The sequence below is a fragment of the Carassius carassius genome, chromosome 8 (genome assembly GCF_963082965.1).
Source record: "Carassius carassius chromosome 8, fCarCar2.1, whole genome shotgun sequence".
In the NCBI taxonomy this organism is placed as follows: Eukaryota; Metazoa; Chordata; class Actinopteri; order Cypriniformes; family Cyprinidae; genus Carassius; species Carassius carassius.
This window is the reverse complement of record NC_081762.1, coordinates 14,092,147-14,112,916: the sequence shown is the minus strand read 5'-3', so window position 1 is coordinate 14,112,916 and position 20,770 is coordinate 14,092,147. Positions and strand designations below refer to the sequence as shown.

At 36.4% G+C, this 20,770-nt stretch overlaps 3 protein-coding genes across 5 annotated transcripts; all 3 read left to right on the top strand.

The window, feature by feature from the left end:
* The first annotated feature begins 574 nt into the window (after positions 1-574).
* LOC132144728 (lysosomal-associated transmembrane protein 5-like) lies at positions 575-6,268 on the top strand. 2 transcript variants are annotated; one of them, XM_059555293.1, is made up of 7 exons: positions 575-738; positions 1,435-1,543; positions 2,653-2,729; positions 4,126-4,254; positions 4,377-4,472; positions 5,748-5,840; positions 6,030-6,268. In XM_059555293.1, exons 1-7 carry the CDS (start codon positions 670-672, stop codon positions 6,108-6,110), a joined length of 654 nt encoding a protein of 217 aa, XP_059411276.1. In that variant the 5' UTR covers positions 575-669; the 3' UTR covers positions 6,111-6,268. The 2 variants fall into 2 exon arrangements, with proteins under 2 accessions (XP_059411276.1, XP_059411277.1); XM_059555294.1 differs by lacking the exon at positions 1,435-1,543 and having other exon boundaries at positions 612-738.
* A 1,031-nt stretch (positions 6,269-7,299) lies between these two features.
* LOC132145352 (cartilage matrix protein-like) lies at positions 7,300-13,217 on the top strand. Of its 2 annotated transcripts, XM_059556280.1 has the most exons (8): positions 7,304-8,008; positions 9,405-9,751; positions 9,956-10,178; positions 10,743-10,871; positions 11,589-11,993; positions 12,080-12,232; positions 12,326-12,406; positions 12,707-13,217. In XM_059556280.1, the coding sequence occupies exons 1-8, from the start codon at positions 7,927-7,929 to the stop codon at positions 12,754-12,756; spliced, it is 1,470 nt and encodes a 489-aa protein (XP_059412263.1). In that variant the 5' UTR covers positions 7,304-7,926; the 3' UTR covers positions 12,757-13,217. The 2 variants fall into 2 exon arrangements, with proteins under 2 accessions (XP_059412265.1, XP_059412263.1); XM_059556282.1 differs by lacking the exon at positions 10,743-10,871 and having other exon boundaries at positions 7,300-8,008.
* A 1,513-nt stretch (positions 13,218-14,730) lies between these two features.
* Positions 14,731-20,056, top strand: LOC132145351 (sestrin-2-like). Its single transcript, XM_059556279.1, has 10 exons — positions 14,731-14,737; positions 15,367-15,435; positions 15,613-15,801; positions 15,900-16,082; positions 17,322-17,531; positions 17,625-17,766; positions 18,062-18,174; positions 18,597-18,787; positions 19,035-19,179; positions 19,515-20,056. Exons 1-10 carry the CDS (start codon positions 14,732-14,734, stop codon positions 19,599-19,601), a joined length of 1,335 nt encoding a protein of 444 aa, XP_059412262.1. The 5' UTR covers position 14,731; the 3' UTR covers positions 19,602-20,056.
* Positions 20,057-20,770: the final 714 nt, after the last annotated feature.

Sequence of the window (20,770 nt, the reverse complement as noted above, 5' to 3'; positions counted from 1 at the left end):
GCTCTAGTTCTCTTCCACTTCCTGTCTTTGCTCGGTTACAGAAATGGTGCGAGATAAAAGTAATTGTCCGTGATATGTTTGCTTTTTAGTTTGACCTCTTAATGCTTAATGCTCTAAATGCAAACTTAGGTCATGTTAGGTGAGGAATTCATGAGGAACTATTTATTCAGTGGTCACCAAAAAGGAAGTTAAAACGATTGTTTGTGCAAAAAGTACAACTATATACTATGGTTAATAAATTAAATGATATTAAATATTTATGTTTCTTTGAACAATCACTTAGTTTTTAAAGTTGGTGTCAAAGAAAACTTTGGTTTCAGTGCCTGATGTTGTGTGTGTGGCCATAAACATGCATGTTGGTTAATTTCCTCTTAGCAGTATTTCATCTATTTGTAGGCTTGTGTTTATGATGCATCAGAATGTGATCTATCATTTTGAAAATAATTTAACATAAAGACTGAAATAGCCTCTGAGTTTGAGAAATCATTGAAATCAGCCTAAGATAATAACAAAAACATCATCAAGTTCTCGGAGTGTATACAGGAAGCCCAGACCACCACACAGGAACTCACGTGTGCATGTGTGTTCATCAGTAACAGGGTGGATTTATGTGACAGTTTCTGAGTGTTTCAGCTCGATTGTGTCAGTGTGAAAGAGACCAAGAGAAAGATGTCTGGAACACGCATCCTCTGCTGCCATGTCACCACTGCGACCATCTCATTTGCTGTCTTATATCTGGTAACAACTTCATGCAAACACATACAAACCACATACCGGCACTGTATACAATGTGTTTATATAGTTACAATTAGAGTCTTTACTGACTTCCTGTTCCAATCCACTCTTTGTAATCATTTGTTAGCATAACATATCAGACTTTCATACTTTCTAGAGTAAATATTTTAAGGTTTTGTACTCAAGACAGCACATCCATTTTGTTACTGTTTCTTGTGCTTAAACCTAATGGAGAAGTTTGTGCATTTACAGGAAGCTGGTGCCATTTAGAAGTCAGTCAATGAGCCTCCGATTGAGATTCAGTATTGACTGTTCTTTCTAACACAATGTTAGACAGCTCACTTAAACCCCACTGTGAGCATCATCAGTTTAGGAATAAATAAGTTTACAGGAAACACTCTGTCAACCGGACTGTATTTAAGCTTCCATAGAATATTTAGCAGAGGTTATGTTATGTCATTTACAGGTTTTTCTGAATAAACTGCTGTTCTTGTGTAACTTGTTCTGTTGGTGTTGGCTCTGAGAAGAGAGACCAAACACACCGGCTGCCAGAATATACACAAACTGAGACACACATTTACCTTTAAGAATTCACTCTGTCACATTCATTTCATCTGTACCCTCTGTGTGTGTGTGTGTGTGTGTGTGTGTGTGTGTGTGTGTGTGTGTGTGTGTGTGTGTGTGTGCACGCCTCTCTAGATTGCTAATGTGCTGAAATTGGTGAACATCATCCTAATGGTTTCATTGGACAAAGAGGCATTTTCTGTCCCCTATCATGACTCAAAGATTACCAGGGGTCAGCGTGTCTGTGAGTTCACTTCATTCAGATATTAAATGAAGTTCAAAAGATACATTTTTGTTATGAATTTCATAGTAGGTTTTGTCCCATGTTGAGTTCACGTGATCAGTATCAAAGAAATCTAAATGGTTTAATATATTTAAAGATTTAAATGACATTTTGAATTGAAGATTGTCATTGACCTCAGACTTTTGGTCCCTACTGGATATTATAAATTTTGTAGGACAGAAAAACTGTATAATTAACCTATCTTAAATGATTTTATTTTACACATTATGTAGTTGTGTAGGGATAAAATACTGCCGATCATGGTTGCAAAATAAGTGACTGGGATTATCAGAACTTCGATGGGTGTCACCGACATACTGTGTTAAATGCATAGATGCATCTTTAAAAATGGAGAGTAACAAAACACTTTTCTTATCTCATCACAAATTAGACGGTTCACTTTTGACATGTATAATTGGCTGTAGTGTGTTTGTTTAAAAACGTGATGGATAGCTTGTATCATGATGACAGCTTTGTTGTGAACCGTTCTGCCCAGCCGAGGTTTTTCCCCAGTTCTTAGTCTACAGACAGATCCCGCTTTGTGCTTTAATGGTCAGCAGCTAAGGAATGGCTGACAACCCAGTCAAAACCTCAGACACGAATTTCCCTTCAGTCACCCATTCTCTGTTTTGGGAGCATTTTTGTTTAATTGAAAAACCAGCTGATGCAAGTAAAGCTTTAAAGCAAAGGAAACTACAATAGCTTGCCAGACTGTCATGTTTAGCTTCATTTCATATCTAGTTGCAGCCTAGTCACATCTAACCAATCACAACACATTTAGTATTTCGGGAGGCGGGCCTTCATGAAACCTGGAACTAATCAAGCCGTTTGTGCCAGGCTGGGGAGAAAGGTATTTTAATAATGTAAATTATGTGAAAAATAATGCATTTTTTGAACCGCCAAGCATTAGAGCATGTTCTAGTACACCCCCAAAACAGAGAGCATAATGGGACCCCTTTAAATATATATAAAAGTCATTTAGCACAGGATAAAAAACATCAAAATAACAGTATTTGATAAAGAAATAATTGAAAGCCATTTAAATTCTCTCTCTCTTTGTTTCTTTCCAGTTGACTTCAGCACTAACATTCTGACGCTGGTTCTGATGTCGGTCTCTGCTGTGCTGGTCCTGTTCTCTAAACGCAAGGTACTGTGTACACTGCCACTCACAGAAAAATATCTATACTCTAAACATAAATAAATGGACATGTGGGCGGAAAACATCAGTATAGAAATACATTAATTAGGTTTATGAGAAAAAGCAGTGATACATTAAAGAATACATGAATAACGTGAAGAGACATACAGCCAAGTATGGTGACCCATACTCAGAATTCGTGCTCTGCATTTAACCCATCCAAAGTGCAGACACACAGCAGTGAACACACATCCAGAGCAGTGAGCAGCCATTTATGCTGCGGTGCCGGGGAGCAGTTGGGGGTTCGATGCCTTGCTCAAGGGCACCTCAGTCATGGTGTTGCCGGCCCAAGACTCGAACCCCCACCCCCCTAGGTTTAAGAGTTAAACTCTCTAACCACTAAGCCATGACTTCCCCATAACTGCATTGTGCATTGAATTAAAATATCTATATTTTCTAAGTTTCTATAATATATTTATATATTTATAATATATATAATATATTTCTATAATATCTATGTTTCAATTATTTTTATTAACTTATTAACTGTTGATAGTTACATACTTAAGCATGATGCAATGATTATATACCATTTTAGGGTATAGTAAATTATACAATTTTTATCTTTTTTTAATTGTTTGTTTTGTCAAATGCTTTTTTAAAACAGCAGATTACAAGAACATACTGTGTTCGTTTCATTTTCCCGAGCATACTAGTAAAATACAATGTTAAACCAAATTTCGACAGAAATCAAATTAATATTCACCATTTATCTGTTTGTTTTATTTATTTTATAGGTTTTTATGGTGATTGTTTCATGCATGACACTAAAGATTATTATATCACACTAAATATTAGTTAATAGAATTTACTTACAAAAATATTTAATTTAACCTGAAATAATTATGCCATTATTATACTATGACTCCTGTGCTGTTTGAATGCACACCATATTCAGCACAGAAAACAACTTACTCTAATAAATACTCATTGGGGAGTTTACAAGAACAATGATAAATCTGTGCTACTGAAGACAAATATACATACTAAATTTCTAATTTGTAATGTAACGATCTGTGTGGTGAAACCTTTTAAATAAGCCTGGTCTGTTATTTGGTTTATTGGATGTTTATACATGTTAGCAATGGTTTAGTGTGCGAGTGTGCACCTTAGATTTTCAACTCTGCAGCCGACACCAATATTTACCCAGCTTCCAGAAAGAGAGCTTGTCTCAATATTTATGAAGGTGGTGAAACAGGGAATCCTAGCCTTCTCTCCAAACTACACATTTCAAAACTGATCAGTCTATAACATGGAAAAAATAATTCTCCAAATTTCTTCCTTTTTTCCATATGGAGTGTGAATGATTGAAATATAATTCAACACTTGTGTCTCTCTGTATAAGGGCCCGATGTTTGTGCTGCCTTTTGTGCTGATGATGTTTGTGGAGCTGAGTCTGAGTTTTCTGTACCTGTTTGACGGAGCCTGGGGTCTGCCAGGGACCCCCAACTACAAAGACATGCTGCATGTTGTAGTAAGATACATAACATACATTTTGTCACAAAACGAAATGTTGACATCAATGCAACCGCATGGATATTCAGCTTTAAATTTCAACATAATTCTACTTAATATGTACATGTATGCCTCTAACAGAAGAGTCTGAAGAGAGTCGATCGGTTGAATGAAGAGGAACTTGGCCACTTCACCATGTCGTACTCAGTTCTCTATATGCTGTTCATTCTGCTGAAGGTATAAATACGTGTGTATTTTTGTATAATTGCCTTCAAGTCTCAAACTACATTGAAAAACTGGGATTCAAAATTATATTTAAACCAGAAAATATGTTTTAGATATATGAAATATATTTGTTTAATATTTAAATACTTTTATATATTGAAATATAGGTTATAAAATATTTTACTACTTTTATCAATAAACCAATTTTAATCTTTTAAAAAGAAAAATGCATTTAATCAAATAAGGCTGCATTTATTTGATAGAAATACAGTTAAAAATATATTATTATGAAATTGTTTTGTTCCCTATTTGTGTATTATTGTATTATTTGTGTTATTTGCCAAAATTAAATTAAATTAAATTAAATTAAATTAAATTAAATTAAATTAAATTAAATTAAATTAAATTAAATTAAATTAAATTAAAGTATTAATATTCAATATTATCCAATATTATTATTGTTATTTGTAATTTGCCAATATTGAGCCACAAGCTCAAGTGGTAGAGCATTGCGTTAGCAGCGCAAGGTTGTGGGTTCGATTCCCAGGGAACACATGTTAGGTAAAATATATTACCCTGAATGCACTGTAAGTTACTTTGGATAAAAGCGTCTGCTAAATGCATTAATTTAATTTAATGATTGTGGCTACCATGATACATTTTTCTTTTAGAACATTACGTCACAGTGGGTGTTATTGGGTATATATTTATGGGTATATATTTTTCAGGGGTGTTTTTCAAAAATGAGATTTAAATAAGAAGGAGAAAACAATGGTGTATGTCATGTCATGTCCATGTATTGAACTCTTGTTATTTAACTATGCCAAGATAAATTCAATTTCAAATTCTAGGGCACCTTTAAATTGTCACTTTTTTTGATAAATGTAATGAATCTTTGCTAATTAAAAGGATACACTTCTTAAATATTTCTGATCCAATACTTTTGATAGTAGATATATGACATGGTACATGTAATTGTCCTATAGAGATTAACTACTTCAAACACGCATACACCTATATTCACACACAGCGTTGTTTTGTCCGCTGGTTTGATTTGTACAGTCTAAAGCTGTAGAAGAGGGAATGTAAGGGGGATTTTAGGAATGAATGTGATGTATGGAGCCAGTCATAAAGTGTGTTCTGTCCTTGAGAAGGATTTGGGAAAAGGTAGAGGGAAATTAAACTCCCCTCTGAATGGGTTTTTGCATATGAGTGTGTGTTCATTTATATGTTTCGAATAATTTGGTGCATTTGGGCTTTATTAGTATCCCTGTGTTTTCTGTGTAGGTGTATGTCCTTCATATGTCAACGAGGTGTTTCTATGCCCTGAAAGCAGAAAGTATGGCTGCCGTCAGTGTTGACACTGGAAATACTGTGACAGTGAGTGCATTTATAATGGAGTTTGTTTTAATGTTGTTGTATTTTACATATAAACCTCCAATTCCAAGTCACTGCCCAGTTTTTTGAGTGATTAAGACAAATAGATCAACTATATGTAGTTATTTAATAATAATAATTTGTCTACTGTTTATAAAACATTTGGATATTTGTTGTGATTTTGACTAACAGGTGAAGCTGCCTTCTTATGATGAGGCTCTCAAGATGAGAACAGAAGACACCCCCCCCTTCCTATCAGGAGGCTTAAATTGAATGCATGCTTCAGGCATGAATTTATGATGCAAAATGCAAAAAAAAAAAAAAAACGTTGGATTTAAACCAGCACGCATATTAACATCCACATGCAACATAAACAGACATGGCTATGCTTACATCTATGCTTTTACAAAATAAAGGTAATTTTTAATTTATGTGTTTCTGATTATTGTGTCCTTACTGGCAGGCATTTGGTTTAAACAGTAACGTTCTCTCATGCATCACTGTCATGCTTATCATTTAATCATAAGCCAGAAGCTAGCTCTGGTTATACGATTATGAGATAACTTGAGGTAAATTTGAAGCTGTTTGTGTAGGCAAAGACAGGAAATTTAATCCCTGTAATAACCAGTTGAATTGCTTGATATAATTGCATAAAATTCAAACACATAAATCTTCAGTGATACATGACAAAATATATGTAAAGTTTTTAAAATATTTGTTAATATATATATAAACTGTTTCATATACTTTAGTTTCCACTTAATTTGGTCAATAGCTACACATTTTTCAAAATTAATTATAAAGAGCTCAAGTTTTTAGTTTTTTATTTTCCAGGAGACTTGAGCATGTTAATGTTGTAATGTCACTGGCATACTTCACATGGCTTTTTCAGGCAGGCTGTGGATGGATGGAAGCAGGAGAAACCGTATGTGTTCAGATACCTTAATTGCTGTGTTATGCATTATATAAAACAAACACACGCACCTCATTTACATAGACAAACAGCAGACTACCGGGGAATTATTTTCGGAGTGTTTCGGGATACCTCACAAGAAGCTTTAAAGGGTTACTCACCCCTATGTCGTTCCAAACTCATCTGAGAAAAAAAAGGGTTGTTACCCAAAATCTTTGAGCTATACATTGACACTGGATAGTAACCAGGGCTGTCGAGCCCAAAATTACAAAAAGTATAAAAGTTTTTTATACAATTTGTGCAGTGCGTTTCATGTCTTTTGAAGGCATACAATAACTTTTTGTAAGGAACTGGCTGAAATTTAAGTCACTGATAATCTTGCTTAACAGCTGTGGTCACCATTTATTTTCATTTTGGACACTCTTTAAAATATCTCCTTTCATGCTGCATAGAAGTAATTCATGCAGGTTTAAAAAGGGGTCTGTCAGTGACTTGACAGTGACAGAAAATAATATATGAATTCTTTAACTATTTTGTACTGACATGTGAAAGTGTGGCCTACACCTCTAATAGAAATGCTGTATCACGCTCAGTGTGATCAACTTTTGTCTCAAGCACAGACTCAGACACAGGCCTAAATGTGCTCACATGGATACTCGCATTTCCCGACAGACATACTAGACACTGCATGGTGCATATAGAAGAAAAACACAGACGTACACGTACACATAGTCAGAACAGAGCCGTCTGTGTTGGATCAGGCATGGAGGCTTCCCACATAATTCCTGTGCATAAATTCCTGCGTGTGTGAGATTAATTTTTAGAGGAAAAGTGCCCAGAAAAGACAGATTCATCTTAATGTTTATTTGAGTTCAACCCCAAGCTAGAGACCCCTCCTAGGGCTCCAAATGAACTCGGTTTCCCTTACACAAACATATACACAGATCAAGGTGTGTTTGTCTTTCCTACCCAAACTCTAGGTTTTTCGGGGCAGGTATCCCCCTCCCCCCAAAACAGTCCGTACACCTCAGGGAAAAGAATTTGAAGGCGGCGTCTAGAAACTTAAGTGTGTATCTGTGAATATGTGTGTGTTGATAACCTGCACATTTCTCTGTCTGTGAATCAGTCTGTCTCTGGTAGTCGAGCAGGTCATTAGGAATCACGTCGCATTACAGTATGACATTGCCAGGGTTTGTGATGCTGCTATGCATCCTGGGAGCTCAAGCCACCATGGATTTGAGAAATGCTGCTGCTATGGGTAAGAAAACAGACTGCATCATTAACACAGATCCATCAATATCATGAATTTATCACTGGGTACTAATAACCCAGTAACAACTGTAATCATTTTATGTTGTTGAATATGTAATGAAGGGCAAATGTCATCCCAATAAAAATGAGTCTGGCTGCTTCAGTGTAGTTGTGTCCTTTGCAGAAAAGGCTCTGAAATGGATGCTGGTTAGTGTTGGTTGACCTGCATGCTAAATAACTATAACTACAAAAGAATGCAGGTCAACCAGCAGGGTATTTTTTCTGTAGCTGGTTCAAAAGGTTAGTCCACCAAAAAAATACAAATTTTATCATTTACTCCATTCATGTTGTTCCAAAACAGTATGAATTACTTTCAAGTTGTTCCAAACCTGTATTAGTTAGTTTCTTCTGCTGAACACAAAAGAAGATGTGGCTAGAGAAGTCAATGTCAACCAGCAACTTTTTAGTTACCAAAATTCTTCAGAATTCTTTGACCACATCTCCTTTTGTGTTCAGCAGAAGACATTAACTAATACAGGTTTGGAACAACTTGAAAGTAAGTAAATGATGACAGAACAGACAATTATCACATATAATATTTTATTTAGAATCATCATATTTGCCAATTTTTTTTTTAAGCCAAGCTTAGAGAATCTTTAATTAAATTGTTAGTTTGATTTGCATAGATATATGTGTTAAAAATACCAGATTTAACCACAGTAAAGTGGGTAATTAGAGTTATGTTTCCAATGGTTGTACATAACTTTTATGTCCTTTAGAAAAATGACTTTTTAAGGTTTCAAATTTCATTGCATTTGTACACAAAGAGGCCCTGTACTGCACAAGAGTATGTGTGTGTGTGTGTGTGTGCATACCTGAGGGTGAATGTATAATCAATGGAAGTTATTATGAGAAGGACCAACACTGTACATTTATTGAGTTACCTGCAGACGGCAGTCTTGCTTTTCACTCTCACGTTTTTTCCTTCACCCCAATATGTACAATACTGTTTAAAAGTTTTGGGTCAGGAAGATTTTTTTTTCTTTTGAAAGAAATTAATACTTTCATCATAAGTGATAGTAAAGACATTTATAATGTTATAAAAAGATTCCCATTTCAAATAAATGCTGTTCTTTTAAACATTACATTTCATTCTGAAAAAACAATTCTGTTTTTTTTTAGCAACAAATTGGCATATTAGTATGATTTCTGAAGGATCATGTGACACTAAATCTGGATTAATAGCTTGTATAAAAACAGCTTTGTCATTACAGGAATAAAATACATTTAAAAAATCATTTCACAATATTACAGTTTTTTGAGCACTGGTGAGCAAAGAGACTTCTCTCCTCCTTATATTCACACATAATAACATCTTCTCTTCATTCATTCACTCTTCCCAGCTGCAGGCTTGTGTAACACCAAGCCCACTGACGTGGTGTTCATCATCGACAGCTCTCGAAGTGTCCGCCCCTCAGAGTTCGAACAGGTCAAGGTCTTCATGACCAAAGTGATTGACGGTTTGAATGTCGGGCCTGATGCTACTCGCGTGGGCGTTGTAAACTACGCAAGTCAAGTGAAGAACGAGGTGTCTCTGAAGTCCCACAAAACCAAAGCAGCGCTCGTCAAAGCCGTGTCTAAGATCGAGCCACTGTCCACCGGTACCATGACCGGCCTCGCCATCCAGTTTGCCATGAACGTGGCCTTCAGTGAAGCCGAGGGAGCACGCAAATCTCCTGACATCAGCAAGGTTAGAATCCAAACAATCCCATCAAACCACCATACTGGCATCAATAACAATGTTAAGCCTCTTCTTTGGCAACATGTATCTTGCGCTAGTGTAATCCACAATGGCTACATTAGGCCCAGGCGAACATATGAATTTACAATTATGTGAGCAAATCAGCAGTTTTAGACCATTTCAGTAAAATATGTCATTAATAAACATTCACAGGTGGCCATTATTGTGACCGACGGCAGACCTCAGGACAACATCCAAAACACTGCAGCAAGGGCGCGAGAGGCCGGCATTGAGATATTCGCCATTGGAGTGGGTCGCGTGGACATGACCACGCTCAGACAGATGGCCAGCGAGACTCTCGAGGATCACGTGGACTACGTGGAGAGCTACAGCATGATTGAGAAGCTCACCAAGAAGTTCCAGGAGGCCTTCTGTGGTAAGAGGAAGGAGGAGGGTGAGAGGAAGAAAGGGGAGGGAAAAGAGGTCTGGAGACTGTCCTCACCATGGCTGCTGATATTAAAGGTGTATAAACAACAGAGGGCATGAGTATCCATAGGGCATGTTATGATTAATCTCACCTCCAGAGGTAGATCTCCAACTTGTGCTTGAAGCTCCACCGGGGGAGGAAGATAAAGCATGTGTAGCCACTGATGTGATTGTAGTCACTGCAGTGCAGTGGTTCTCAGCTTGCTGATATTAAGGACATTTCAAAACTTAAAAGGTTGAGAACCAATGCAGTAGAAAGTCTGGATCAGAGCAACAGCCGCCTGAGACAAACAACACTGAGATTAATACCTAAACTTTTATTTTTCTGCAGGTCTCAGGTGTCTGGGTCTCTGACATATTTCTGTGTGTTTTAAAGATTTGCTGTTCATTTGCAGTGCAGTGGATTGTTAAAACGCATAGATTTTCTTGAGTTCCCACTTCACATAGAGTAATTCTCTCCTTGCTAACCCTTCCTTCCCCTACCCGGTGTGTGTGTGTGTTACATTCATGGTAGAGGTTGTGTCGGACCTATGCGCAACAGGCGATCATGACTGTGAGCACATTTGCATCAGCACAACCGGATCTTTCAAGTGTGCCTGCAGAGACGGATTTACACTCCAGGGCGACGGCCGATCATGCAGCGGTGAGTATGTACGAATGTTGGGTAAGTGTCAAAGACGTGAGCAAATGACTTCACAGGCATTTGCAGTTTTTGATGAACTGTATTTAAAACCCCTGCTTTAAGGATGAATCAGATTCTTAATGGCCAAGAGAAATTCAAGACTGCTTTATATTTACATACAGACCCGTTTATGGATTGTAAGCAAAGAATAATGTAATGTTACTTAAAAAAAAAATCTAAATTAAATAATTGGCTTTCATATTCCGTTATACTGTAGCAAATATCACATTTTTGGAAATATTATCTGGAAAACATTTACTTTGATATAAAGTGAAATATTTTTTCCCACGCACTATTAGAGTAATGTTAGATATATAAACCTATGTTTATTATTTTTTTTTTTGTTTATATTCTTACACAAAATTATTTCTTACTGTTGAAACCTAGGGCCATTAATAGAATAGTCTACTGGATTTTAGGCATTTTATATTTAGAAATAATGAAGTTTGGTGAGTGTGCTTAATATATATATATATATATATATATATATATATATATATATATATATATATATAATTAATACCTTAAGCTTACATGTTAACTTTGACAGCCCTAATAATTATTTTGCATTTCTCTCTCAAATTTTTGGTTGACCCCCAGAATCCTCCTGGGGGTTCCTGGACCCTTGTTTGTAAACTCTTGAGTTACCACAAACATCCTCTGTCTCTCTTATCCCAGCTTGCAGTAACGCGGCCACAGATGTGGTCTTCTTGATCGACGGCTCCAAGAGTGTGAGACCAGAGAACTTCGAGCTGGTCAAGAAATGGATCAACCTGATCATCGACAAACTGGACGTGTCAGAGACAAACACCCATGTGGGACTGGTGCAGTATTCCAGCACTGTGAAGCAGGAGTTCCCTCTGGGACGCTACAACAACAAAAAGGCCCTGAAAGAAGCAGTGAAAAAGATGGACTATATGGAGAGGGGAACCATGACTGGCCTGGCCATCAGTTTCCTGGTTGATACCAGCTTTACTCCTAACCAGGGCGCCAGACCCGGAGTGGCAAAGGTCGGTATTGTCTTCACTGATGGCAGGTCACAAGACTACATTGCAGAAGCTGCCAAGAAGGCCAAGGAGAATGGTTAGGAAAAAAACACAGAAATGCAATACAAAAAGCAATGTGTATGAGTTCTGAGTGTTTTACAGTGCGCTGTGTCTGTGCTGTAGGCTTTAAGATGTATGCTGTGGGTGTTGGCAATGCTATTGAAGACGAGCTGAAAATAATCGCCTCTGAACCCGTCGCTGACCATTACTTCTACACGGCAGACTTCAAATCCATTAACCAAATTGTCAAGAAGCTGCAAATCAATGTTTGTCAAGGTAAATAAAATCAAGATGAATATGCTCCTTTAAACTATATACCTTTAAACTAGCATTTTATGAACTAATCTTTTTCTCTCTTGTTACCTGCAGTGGAAGATCCCTGTGAATGTAAGTCCATTGTCAAGTTCCAGAAAAAGGTGGAGGAGGCATTACAGGCATTAACAAAGAAATATATCCTTTCCTAACCAGAACATAGTGGTTCAAGTTAACATTCTACTACACAAATTCCTATTGTGCTCTATATTCAATTTTGACAATAATGCTGAGAGTCTTTTTAAGAAGGTTTTGAGATGAAACACCTTTGGACTCAGGATTAAAATTAAAATCAAATGTAAAGAAATTAGGGTGTATACAATATAATGGTACCATACTGGTTAACAGCTGATTTTTAGTGAGTTTAATAGATATATATAAGTAATCATAAGTGGTTAGGATGCTACTATTGCATTATTTCCTTGACAGCAGCATCACTGGAAGCTGTGACGAAAAGGATCGCTGCCCTGGAGAACAAGATTGTTTGAGAAAGCACCAACATCTAATGCTCACACTGCCATTCTTTTCTTTTCTTGTAAAAAACACCTCCTGTGACCTTTGACCCTAATGCTTATGTTCCTCTCCTCTCCTCCACTTCAATTCTTTTCTGCTACTCTGCATTCATCACTATTGTCCATGGGGATGGAGCACTGATTGTGATGATGACCATGGTTTACCTGACCAAGCTTGCTCTGAATTATGGTCACTAATCAATACAATTCAAGGTGTCGATTTTCAAACAGCCATCCCCTCTAACAAAACCCTGTGTGCGTTGAGTAAAAATATTCCTGCGAAGGTCTTCACATATAACCTGGACAATAAAGTCTTCCCTGTGGGGAGGTGGTGTGTAAATTAAATACAGAGAAGGTTTCATTCTGTCTTTGCTATTTTTCATTCTACCTTTCTTAAACCCATTCTCCCAGATTTTGCCCTGAAAATATTATTTTATATGGAATACATACATATATATATATATATATATATATATATATATATATATATATATATATATATTTAAATATATATATATATTTAATGGTAATTTAATGTAAGATTGGACTTGAAATAAATGTGTGAATGCTTGATAATTTTCTCAGATAAAACACTCACACACAAAAGCAGACACAGCACACACACGTAACTCACAGGCAAACATTCACAGACTCGGCAAACGCTAAACACATCGCTTGTGATGATTCAATAAAATCCTATTTGGGTGTCTGTGTCTTTACTTGCTGTGTCCTTGTTTTTGTGTTTTGAACAGATGTTCATTATGCTTAATTTCTCTTTAATGCAAGGTTACATAAGAGAAAATGTTAAGCGTAATTATTAGGAGCCCCAGGTACAGAAGGATGTATAGTGTAAGTGTAAGAGTCTGTGTACACGTAAAGCAGCTGTAGTTATATAACATCAGCAGTAATGAAAGGTTGTAGATGAAGTGAATGAGGCTTTCTCTCATCAGCTATAGAGCCTTTTCTATTACACTTCATGATCCTTTTTTCTTTAGGACCCAATTTTTATGTTGCATACAGCACACTTGTAATTTTTATGTTGGATAGTAAACCCATAATCCTTGTTTATAGTTGAGGTTGTTTTTTAAACATTACATGTAAATGGATTGTATTATAAAAAAAGAAAAATGAAGTAGGAGGACTTGGTTCTGTTGAAGTAAGAACTGAATGCTAGCTTGCATTTGACTGTAAAATGGCAGGGTTTAGGCAAACTAAATGATAATAAAAAAAAAAAAATCTATAAAATAAGAAATGTTACATGCATTGATGAATTGTTCACAATAAGATTATTATTATGCATTTAGAAAATATATAATTGAATTTTAATTTCTTGCTGAATTTAAGATTACTGTATATGACTTGATAATACACGGATTGTTGCTTGTCCATGATGGTCTACCAGGCCAGCTAATGACCAGTTTGGACCAGCTTATTATTTTAAAGCTTCCTGTCACTGACATGACAGGCTGTCAGATAAATGCTTCTGTAGAGCAGAGCTAAGCTGTTGATCGGGGAAAAAACATTGCTCTGTCTCAAATTAATTTAGGAAAAAAGTTATTTCCGAAATTATTTAACATTCACTTTCATTTTCAACTATGAAAGTGACTTCTAACATTGTCATATATTCACCTAATCAGGCCCTCAGCTATGTCAAGATGACTCGCTCACAGTTTGTCCATACAGCAGCACCAGACCGGCAGGTCATGTATGACAGCTGGGACCGTGAGCTCTGATCTCCGTTACCGGCGGGTTGCGTCATGCTGCGCCGGAGAGTTGACGCAAGAGTCCGGCGCTGTGTGTTCACGTACGCCACGCCTTCTCCCTGTGACGTTTCCTGCTTCCCAGAAGACGGTCTCTACAGGCGCAATGAGGTCATAGAGCACAAACCCTCCGAGACTTTCTATCATAATTATTGGGTTGAACCTGTCTTCTGAAAACTTACATTCTTCAGATGAAGGTGAGTTCATTTATGTCACCAAGTCCTTATGTTCGTGTCGGACTCCATTTGTATACGTTTATCATACGGTTCACGGACAAAGTTTACAGTCGATGCTCTAACGTTAACGTTACCTGAGCTATCATTTGTTGTGTACGTTAAAGTCATTAAAGGTCCATTTGAGCCAACTAGAACAACTATTTGTTATGCCAAATTTGATGATTTTTTTAATTTACGAACCGTTTACTGATTCACTGAACCAAGAACTATTTCCTTCGGACAACCGATAAATGAGTTAACAGAATTTGGGGTGAACAGTTTGAGGCGAAAAATTACTCAAAATCAGAAATGTTTAATAAAATGTATGAAATATGAATATGACACGATAGTATGACGTCTTTATCAACGTATTAAAAACTGCTGATTTTAATAAACCGCGCGATGTTGTCAAGAACTGCTGAATGTTTTTTAAACACGTTAGCAGCATTTACTGGAATGATAGTTTGGTGACAGTTATATGATAATGCGTTGCACATTAATATCTCTCTGATAGGGTTTATATTTTGCCAAAACTATTCAACTGGACAACAAAGGGCTTTATATTTTCAATGTCTTTATTAGTCTCTATTGTCACCCTTTCTTTTTCTCAGGAGGAAGCGGGAGTTGACCTACCCCAGACGTCCCCCTCTGGGCCTAGTGCCTTTATTCCAATTGAAGAGGTGTGTATGTTGTTTTTTTAACATGCCTGTTTGTGGAATTTGTCTTTACATCCAATGAATGCAGTAGCTTTGTGTTTTGGTGAAAAGCTAATAATTAAATCTTAATAATCTGTTATAAATATTGTTGTTAGTGTATACATAATAAAACTGTATTCTCTACATATCTGTTTGCTTCAGATTCTAGAGGAAGGGGCAGCACAGGAAGTGATGTCAGAGGCTCTGTTGTCAGAGGGACGTGTGGACCATATCAACACCATGATGGGGCTACATCCTACCTACCTGACCTGTTTTCAGCGCACCCACAATGCTTTGCTCCAGCTGGATGGCCCTCTGCCTCTGTCATGGAGACATTTTATAATCATATTGGTAAGGAAAGAGACTTGGTACCTTTAGATTGCAAGTTTTAAACACAAATGAGTCTATGTTTATAATCCACACAACAGTAATTTTCCGTGACTGTGCAGGCGTCTGCACGTCACCAGTGCTCGTACCTGGTGCAGCATCACAGCTCTGCTTTTCTTCTTGCTGGTGGAGATGAGTCCTGGCTTAGAGGACTTCACTGTGCACCTCCCAAAATACAGCGCCTGCAGACACTCAACAAACTGCTTGCACACAGACCCTGGATCATCACCCAGGAGCATATACAGGTGACAAGCACAGATCATCAGTGTTATGGAAGCTACTCTGAAACCATCCTTTCTAAGTGATAAGTGGAAATTTAAAGTAGACAGTTAAGCAACACGTTTTAAAAGGTATCCACCTTAGTATTCCCAAAAGAGTGGACACAGCCATTTGTAAAGTTTAAAACAGCATGTTTTGCTGCTTGAAATTGCAAACTGGTGTGTCTTAACACATTATTGTAATGTGTTATCTTAATTATGAACACAGTGGTTTGTAGTGCAACCAGTTTTACCATTTACTGCACCTTTTTATTCTTCTCGCTATTTCCCTACAGCGGCTAATGAACTGTGAATTCTCACACATTCACGGAGAACGGCTTCCTTCCGCATTGAAAAATAAGGTGGCTGTAGCTCCACTACAAGTTGCTAACAAAAAGTTATCTACATTGGACTAACAATATCTTTATAGTTTTAATTTCAGAAAATTAACTCATCATTTATTTAGAACATAAACATCTGTATTAGGGTGACAGCCTTAAAGTGAATTAATATATATAATCTTTTTTAACTTTTTAACATTTATCATTTTTTTTAACGGTTTTGTGAATTAAGTAAAGCTGCATGTACAAAAAAATAGTTCAGTGATTTTATAAAATAAATAAATAAAAATAAATTATTTTGTTACTGGAAAGGCCACAGTATTTTGAACTAGAGCTATGCTACTCAATATTTAGTTATAATAGCTAGTAGAATTGCTACTATTATTATTATATTTTGATATGTATTCTGTCATCTTGTCCTGTTGGTTAATTTTGAAAGGCTGTTTCCAAGAAATATGGCATTCTGTTTGTGCCTAAAAACAGAGTTCACTGCTTTGTAGAAGTCATGTGTTAATGTCTACTGTTATTGCTGATATTTTATTTTTTGTGTGTGTGTGTGTGTTGTCCTTTGTTGTTTGCTTGTGCTGTCTTTCTTGTTGTGAGGTCATCACAGTTTTATGCTTTATAAATTGATGCTCTTATTGATGCATTTATACCCAACTTATACTTAACTTAAACAAATTTTTCTAAAGCTCTGAATTTTATGACAAAACACAAAGATATAACTTAATGTCTAAAGATTAATTTACGTTTATAACAGAAAGATAAATACAACTCGTTATTAAAAATAATGATATGTATTGTATTGTGCAGTCGCCACTTATTTCGTAATGCTACTTATTTATAAACAAACTTGTTCTTAGAAAAAAATCTTCTGTATTCACAGGAGTTAGTTTGTCCTGGTGCAGAGGCTCAGTGGTCCCTGGCAGAACTGATTCAGGCTATTGTATTGATGAGCCATGCCCACTCTCTGGCCTCATTTGTTTGGGGTTGTGGTGTTCTCCCAGAGCCCGAGCAGTCTGGAGATGAGTCTCTCCAAATGTGTTCACCCACAGAGTCCTGTTGTGCCCGAGACAAGGCCAGAAATCAGCAAGAGGTATTGATCAGTGACTGATGTATTGATCATAAGTAAAAGAGAATATTTAGTTTGTTTTGCTCAGGTCAATCTCTTTGATGTGTCTGTGCACAGTGGTCTGAGGCTGTGAACGAGGTTAAGCTCTTGATGGAGAAGATGATGATAGTTCAGCAGCAAGGTGAAGAATTTACACAAGAAGAGATGGTTACTCGCTTTGAAAGGGAAAGGACTGAGAGTTTGCTGGAACCTGCTGATGGTATGAACACACAAATACATTATTCAATGCACCCAGTGGCAGGGTTTCTCCTGGATCAAAATAGTCTTCTGTTGTAGTTTCTGGCTCTGTACATCACAGTACATCTCATAAATCACATTAAATATTATTACATTTGTGTTGGCTGCCACCAAGTAAAATTTTGGCCTTTTCTGAACAAATGTTATCACATTGAATGCATTTTTTGCCCCAAGTTAAAAAAAATTTAATAACTTTTAATTGATGGGCATCTTTTTTTAACTGCCTGTCCTGTGTCATATGTTTGTATCTCTTACAGTACAGCATTCTGTCCTTCCTGATTGTTTCTCGAGGTTCGTTGTGGATGCAGATTTTACTTACCAGGATTTTAGTCCTAGAGGAGTGCAGGCCCCCCCAACCATGAGAGCTCAGGTTGAATACTCTTGGATATTCTAAACAACATAACAATTATATATAGAAGGCATTATTTTTGTTAAAGTTTATAATATATATTATATGTTTTTTTTTATCCGGTGTGATTTTACTATTATACATACACTGTTTTCATATTAAGATTCTGAATTATCTTCTATTTTTATATATTCACTTTAATTTTGGTTTAGCTTTTAGTCATTTTTTATTTGTTTATTTTGTATTTTTATATTTCTGTAAAGCTAAATATTGCTATTTTTTTGTTGTAGTCTTACATCTTTTAATGTTTCAACTTAAACATGTTTATTTAAATTAGCCACCAAGGCAACATTTCTAATTTTTGTTTAGGTTTTTCATGTAATATTTATATTTAATTTCACTGGTTAACATCATGATCTCTACATATGATTTTGGGCTTTCAGGACTATTCGTGGGAAGATCACGGTTTCTCTCTTATGAACAGGCTGTATGGAGAGATGGCACAGCTTCTGGATGAGAAGTTTCAGGTGGTGTGTGCGCTCACGTATCACACCATGGCCATGCACTCGCACGTGGACACCTCCACACTCCGCAAAGCCATCTGGAACTACATTCACTGCATCTATGGCATCAGGTCAGTCATGCATGCATAATAGCCATGAAACGACCTTAGAACGTTCGGCCGTATATGGGACAAAGAGTGGGTTAGGGTTATGTTTATATAAGAAAGAAAAGCAGTCCTCATTGTAATCATATTTAAAGACTGCACATTATGAGGAAAAAGGTAGACATAAAATGCATTAATTTTTGCTGGTTAAAATTCTAAAATTGCTCTAATGTGAATCTAATGTGCACTTGCATTTCATTGTTGGCCAACACAGGTATGATGATTACAATTATGGGGAAGTCAACCAGCTGTTGGAACGCAGTTTAAAAGTGTACGTTAAGACAGTGGCTTGTCACCCAGAGAAAACCACACCAAGAATGTACTTCTCTTTTTGGAGACAGTTTCGCCACTCAGAAAAGGTACAAGATGTGTGAGATTTCTTGTTCATGATTCAAGTGTGTTCATATTTTAATAACTTGCATTTGTTTCAGCAGTGGTATTGAATTATGATTGAGCTCTGTTTTCTGAATTGTTGAATTCATTTGCATTATGGAGTAATGTTTTAGTGGCCTCTAGTGGTTCTCTTTAGAATTAATTTTTTTTTGGCAGACTACAAACTACTTTTAAATGTTGTAACATATGACCAAGTTTTGATAACGTTATAGTGAACATAACTTTACAAGTGGATCTATCACTTAGGGGTAGTAAAAATGCCTGTTAAGTCTTTTTTAAGATGTTTTGTTCTTTTATCCAGGTCCATGTGAACCTTTTACTGATGGAAGCTCGACTGCAGGCAGCTTTACTTTATGCTCTCAGAGCAATTACACGCTACATGACCTAATATGCACACAAGAGCATTAAAACAAGGGATGTGTGTTAACACACAAATTGCACACAAACACACTTTAAAAGCACAAAGACTCAAGAGCAATTTAGTTTCATTTTCTCTTTTCTTTAAAATATTTTTGGCTTATTTGGGCTGGTTGATCAGTTGCTACTGGATAATTGGATTGGGGAGGCAGTGAATTTTGCATGTGTGTCTTATGAGTTAATTACTATTGTGGTCTTTCTCTTATCATACTGTGAATGTGTCTTTGCCCTGCTGCAGTATTGTGTTCTTTATGTTTGTGCGTTTTTGATGAATGTTTATATGAGTTTGACACTAAGAGCTCTACATTGCCTATTTCTCTCTCAGATTGAGAGCTGATATAATGTGGGGTAAGATGGATGAAAAAGCACATTTTGTTGTTAATGTTATTTGTGAATTTTTATGTATAATAAAATATTTTACTATGACATTTGTTTTGATACATTTCTTTGTATATAATGTGCTCAAGGCAAATTACACAAATGTAATTTTGCCACTTTTATTTATGTATTTTTTTAAGCACTAACGACATGTTTTTGTGAGCCCCCAAATATGCTTGATAAACTGTTACCTAACATAAAATTACCAACAAAATTGCTTATTATAACGTTGGAATTTTTCAAATGTATAAATATTGTCGTTATTTTATCTGTTGTAAAACTGAACACAAATCAAATCTAAAAGACTATTCATACATTTGACAAGTTGATGTTTAAAAAAACGCTCAAATGAGAACATAATTTTCTTAAAATTAAGCACCTCCGAGTCATACTTTGTAGTGTACCCTAATCGTGGAAGGTTCAATATTCTCGAAAAATATACGTATTTTTTCCATCGTAACAGCAGGCATAATTGCGCTGTCACCAAACAGCCAGCAGGGTTCAGTCACGAGCAAGAAACCTTTTCCGGTAGCAGCGCGGTACCTGATAGTGGTGATAGTAGATAGTGGCCATGTCGTCTGAATATTTAATCGCATTAATATGTTTGCTACAGTCAATAACCCGTGCTTTTTATATGAGCATTCCAAACTACTATTAGTAACATCCTTAGAACGGATTATATGTTTGTGTCACCTGCGGTTGTCGATATGAGACAAGACATGACGCTCTATTTAGGTGGCAAAACCTCAGTACCGTGTTAAG

What these genes read in the sequence shown, in the direction of transcription:
- LOC132144728 (XM_059555293.1), top strand. Translation starts at nt 670, where the DNA reads ATGTCTGGAACACGCATCCTCTGCTGCCATGTCACCACTGCGACCATC. An exon ending in TGCTGTTCATTCTGCTGAAG is followed by an intron (nt 4,473 to 5,747) that starts GTATAAATACGT and finishes TTTTCTGTGTAG; the next exon opens with GTGTATGTCCTTCATATGTC. An exon ending in ACACTGGAAATACTGTGACA is followed by an intron (nt 5,841 to 6,029) that starts GTGAGTGCATTT and finishes TTTGACTAACAG; the next exon opens with GTGAAGCTGCCTTCTTATGA.
- LOC132145352 (XM_059556280.1), top strand. Translation starts at nt 7,927, where the DNA reads ATGACATTGCCAGGGTTTGTGATGCTGCTATGCATCCTGGGAGCTCAA. An exon ending in AATCTCCTGACATCAGCAAG is followed by an intron (nt 9,752 to 9,955) that starts GTTAGAATCCAA and finishes AAACATTCACAG; the next exon opens with GTGGCCATTATTGTGACCGA. An exon ending in CAAGAAGGCCAAGGAGAATG is followed by an intron (nt 11,994 to 12,079) that starts GTTAGGAAAAAA and finishes TCTGTGCTGTAG; the next exon opens with GCTTTAAGATGTATGCTGTG.
- LOC132145351 (XM_059556279.1), top strand. An exon ending in GACATTTTATAATCATATTG is followed by an intron (nt 15,802 to 15,899) that starts GTAAGGAAAGAG and finishes GTGACTGTGCAG; the next exon opens with GCGTCTGCACGTCACCAGTG. An exon ending in CCCCAACCATGAGAGCTCAG is followed by an intron (nt 18,175 to 18,596) that starts GTTGAATACTCT and finishes TTGGGCTTTCAG; the next exon opens with GACTATTCGTGGGAAGATCA.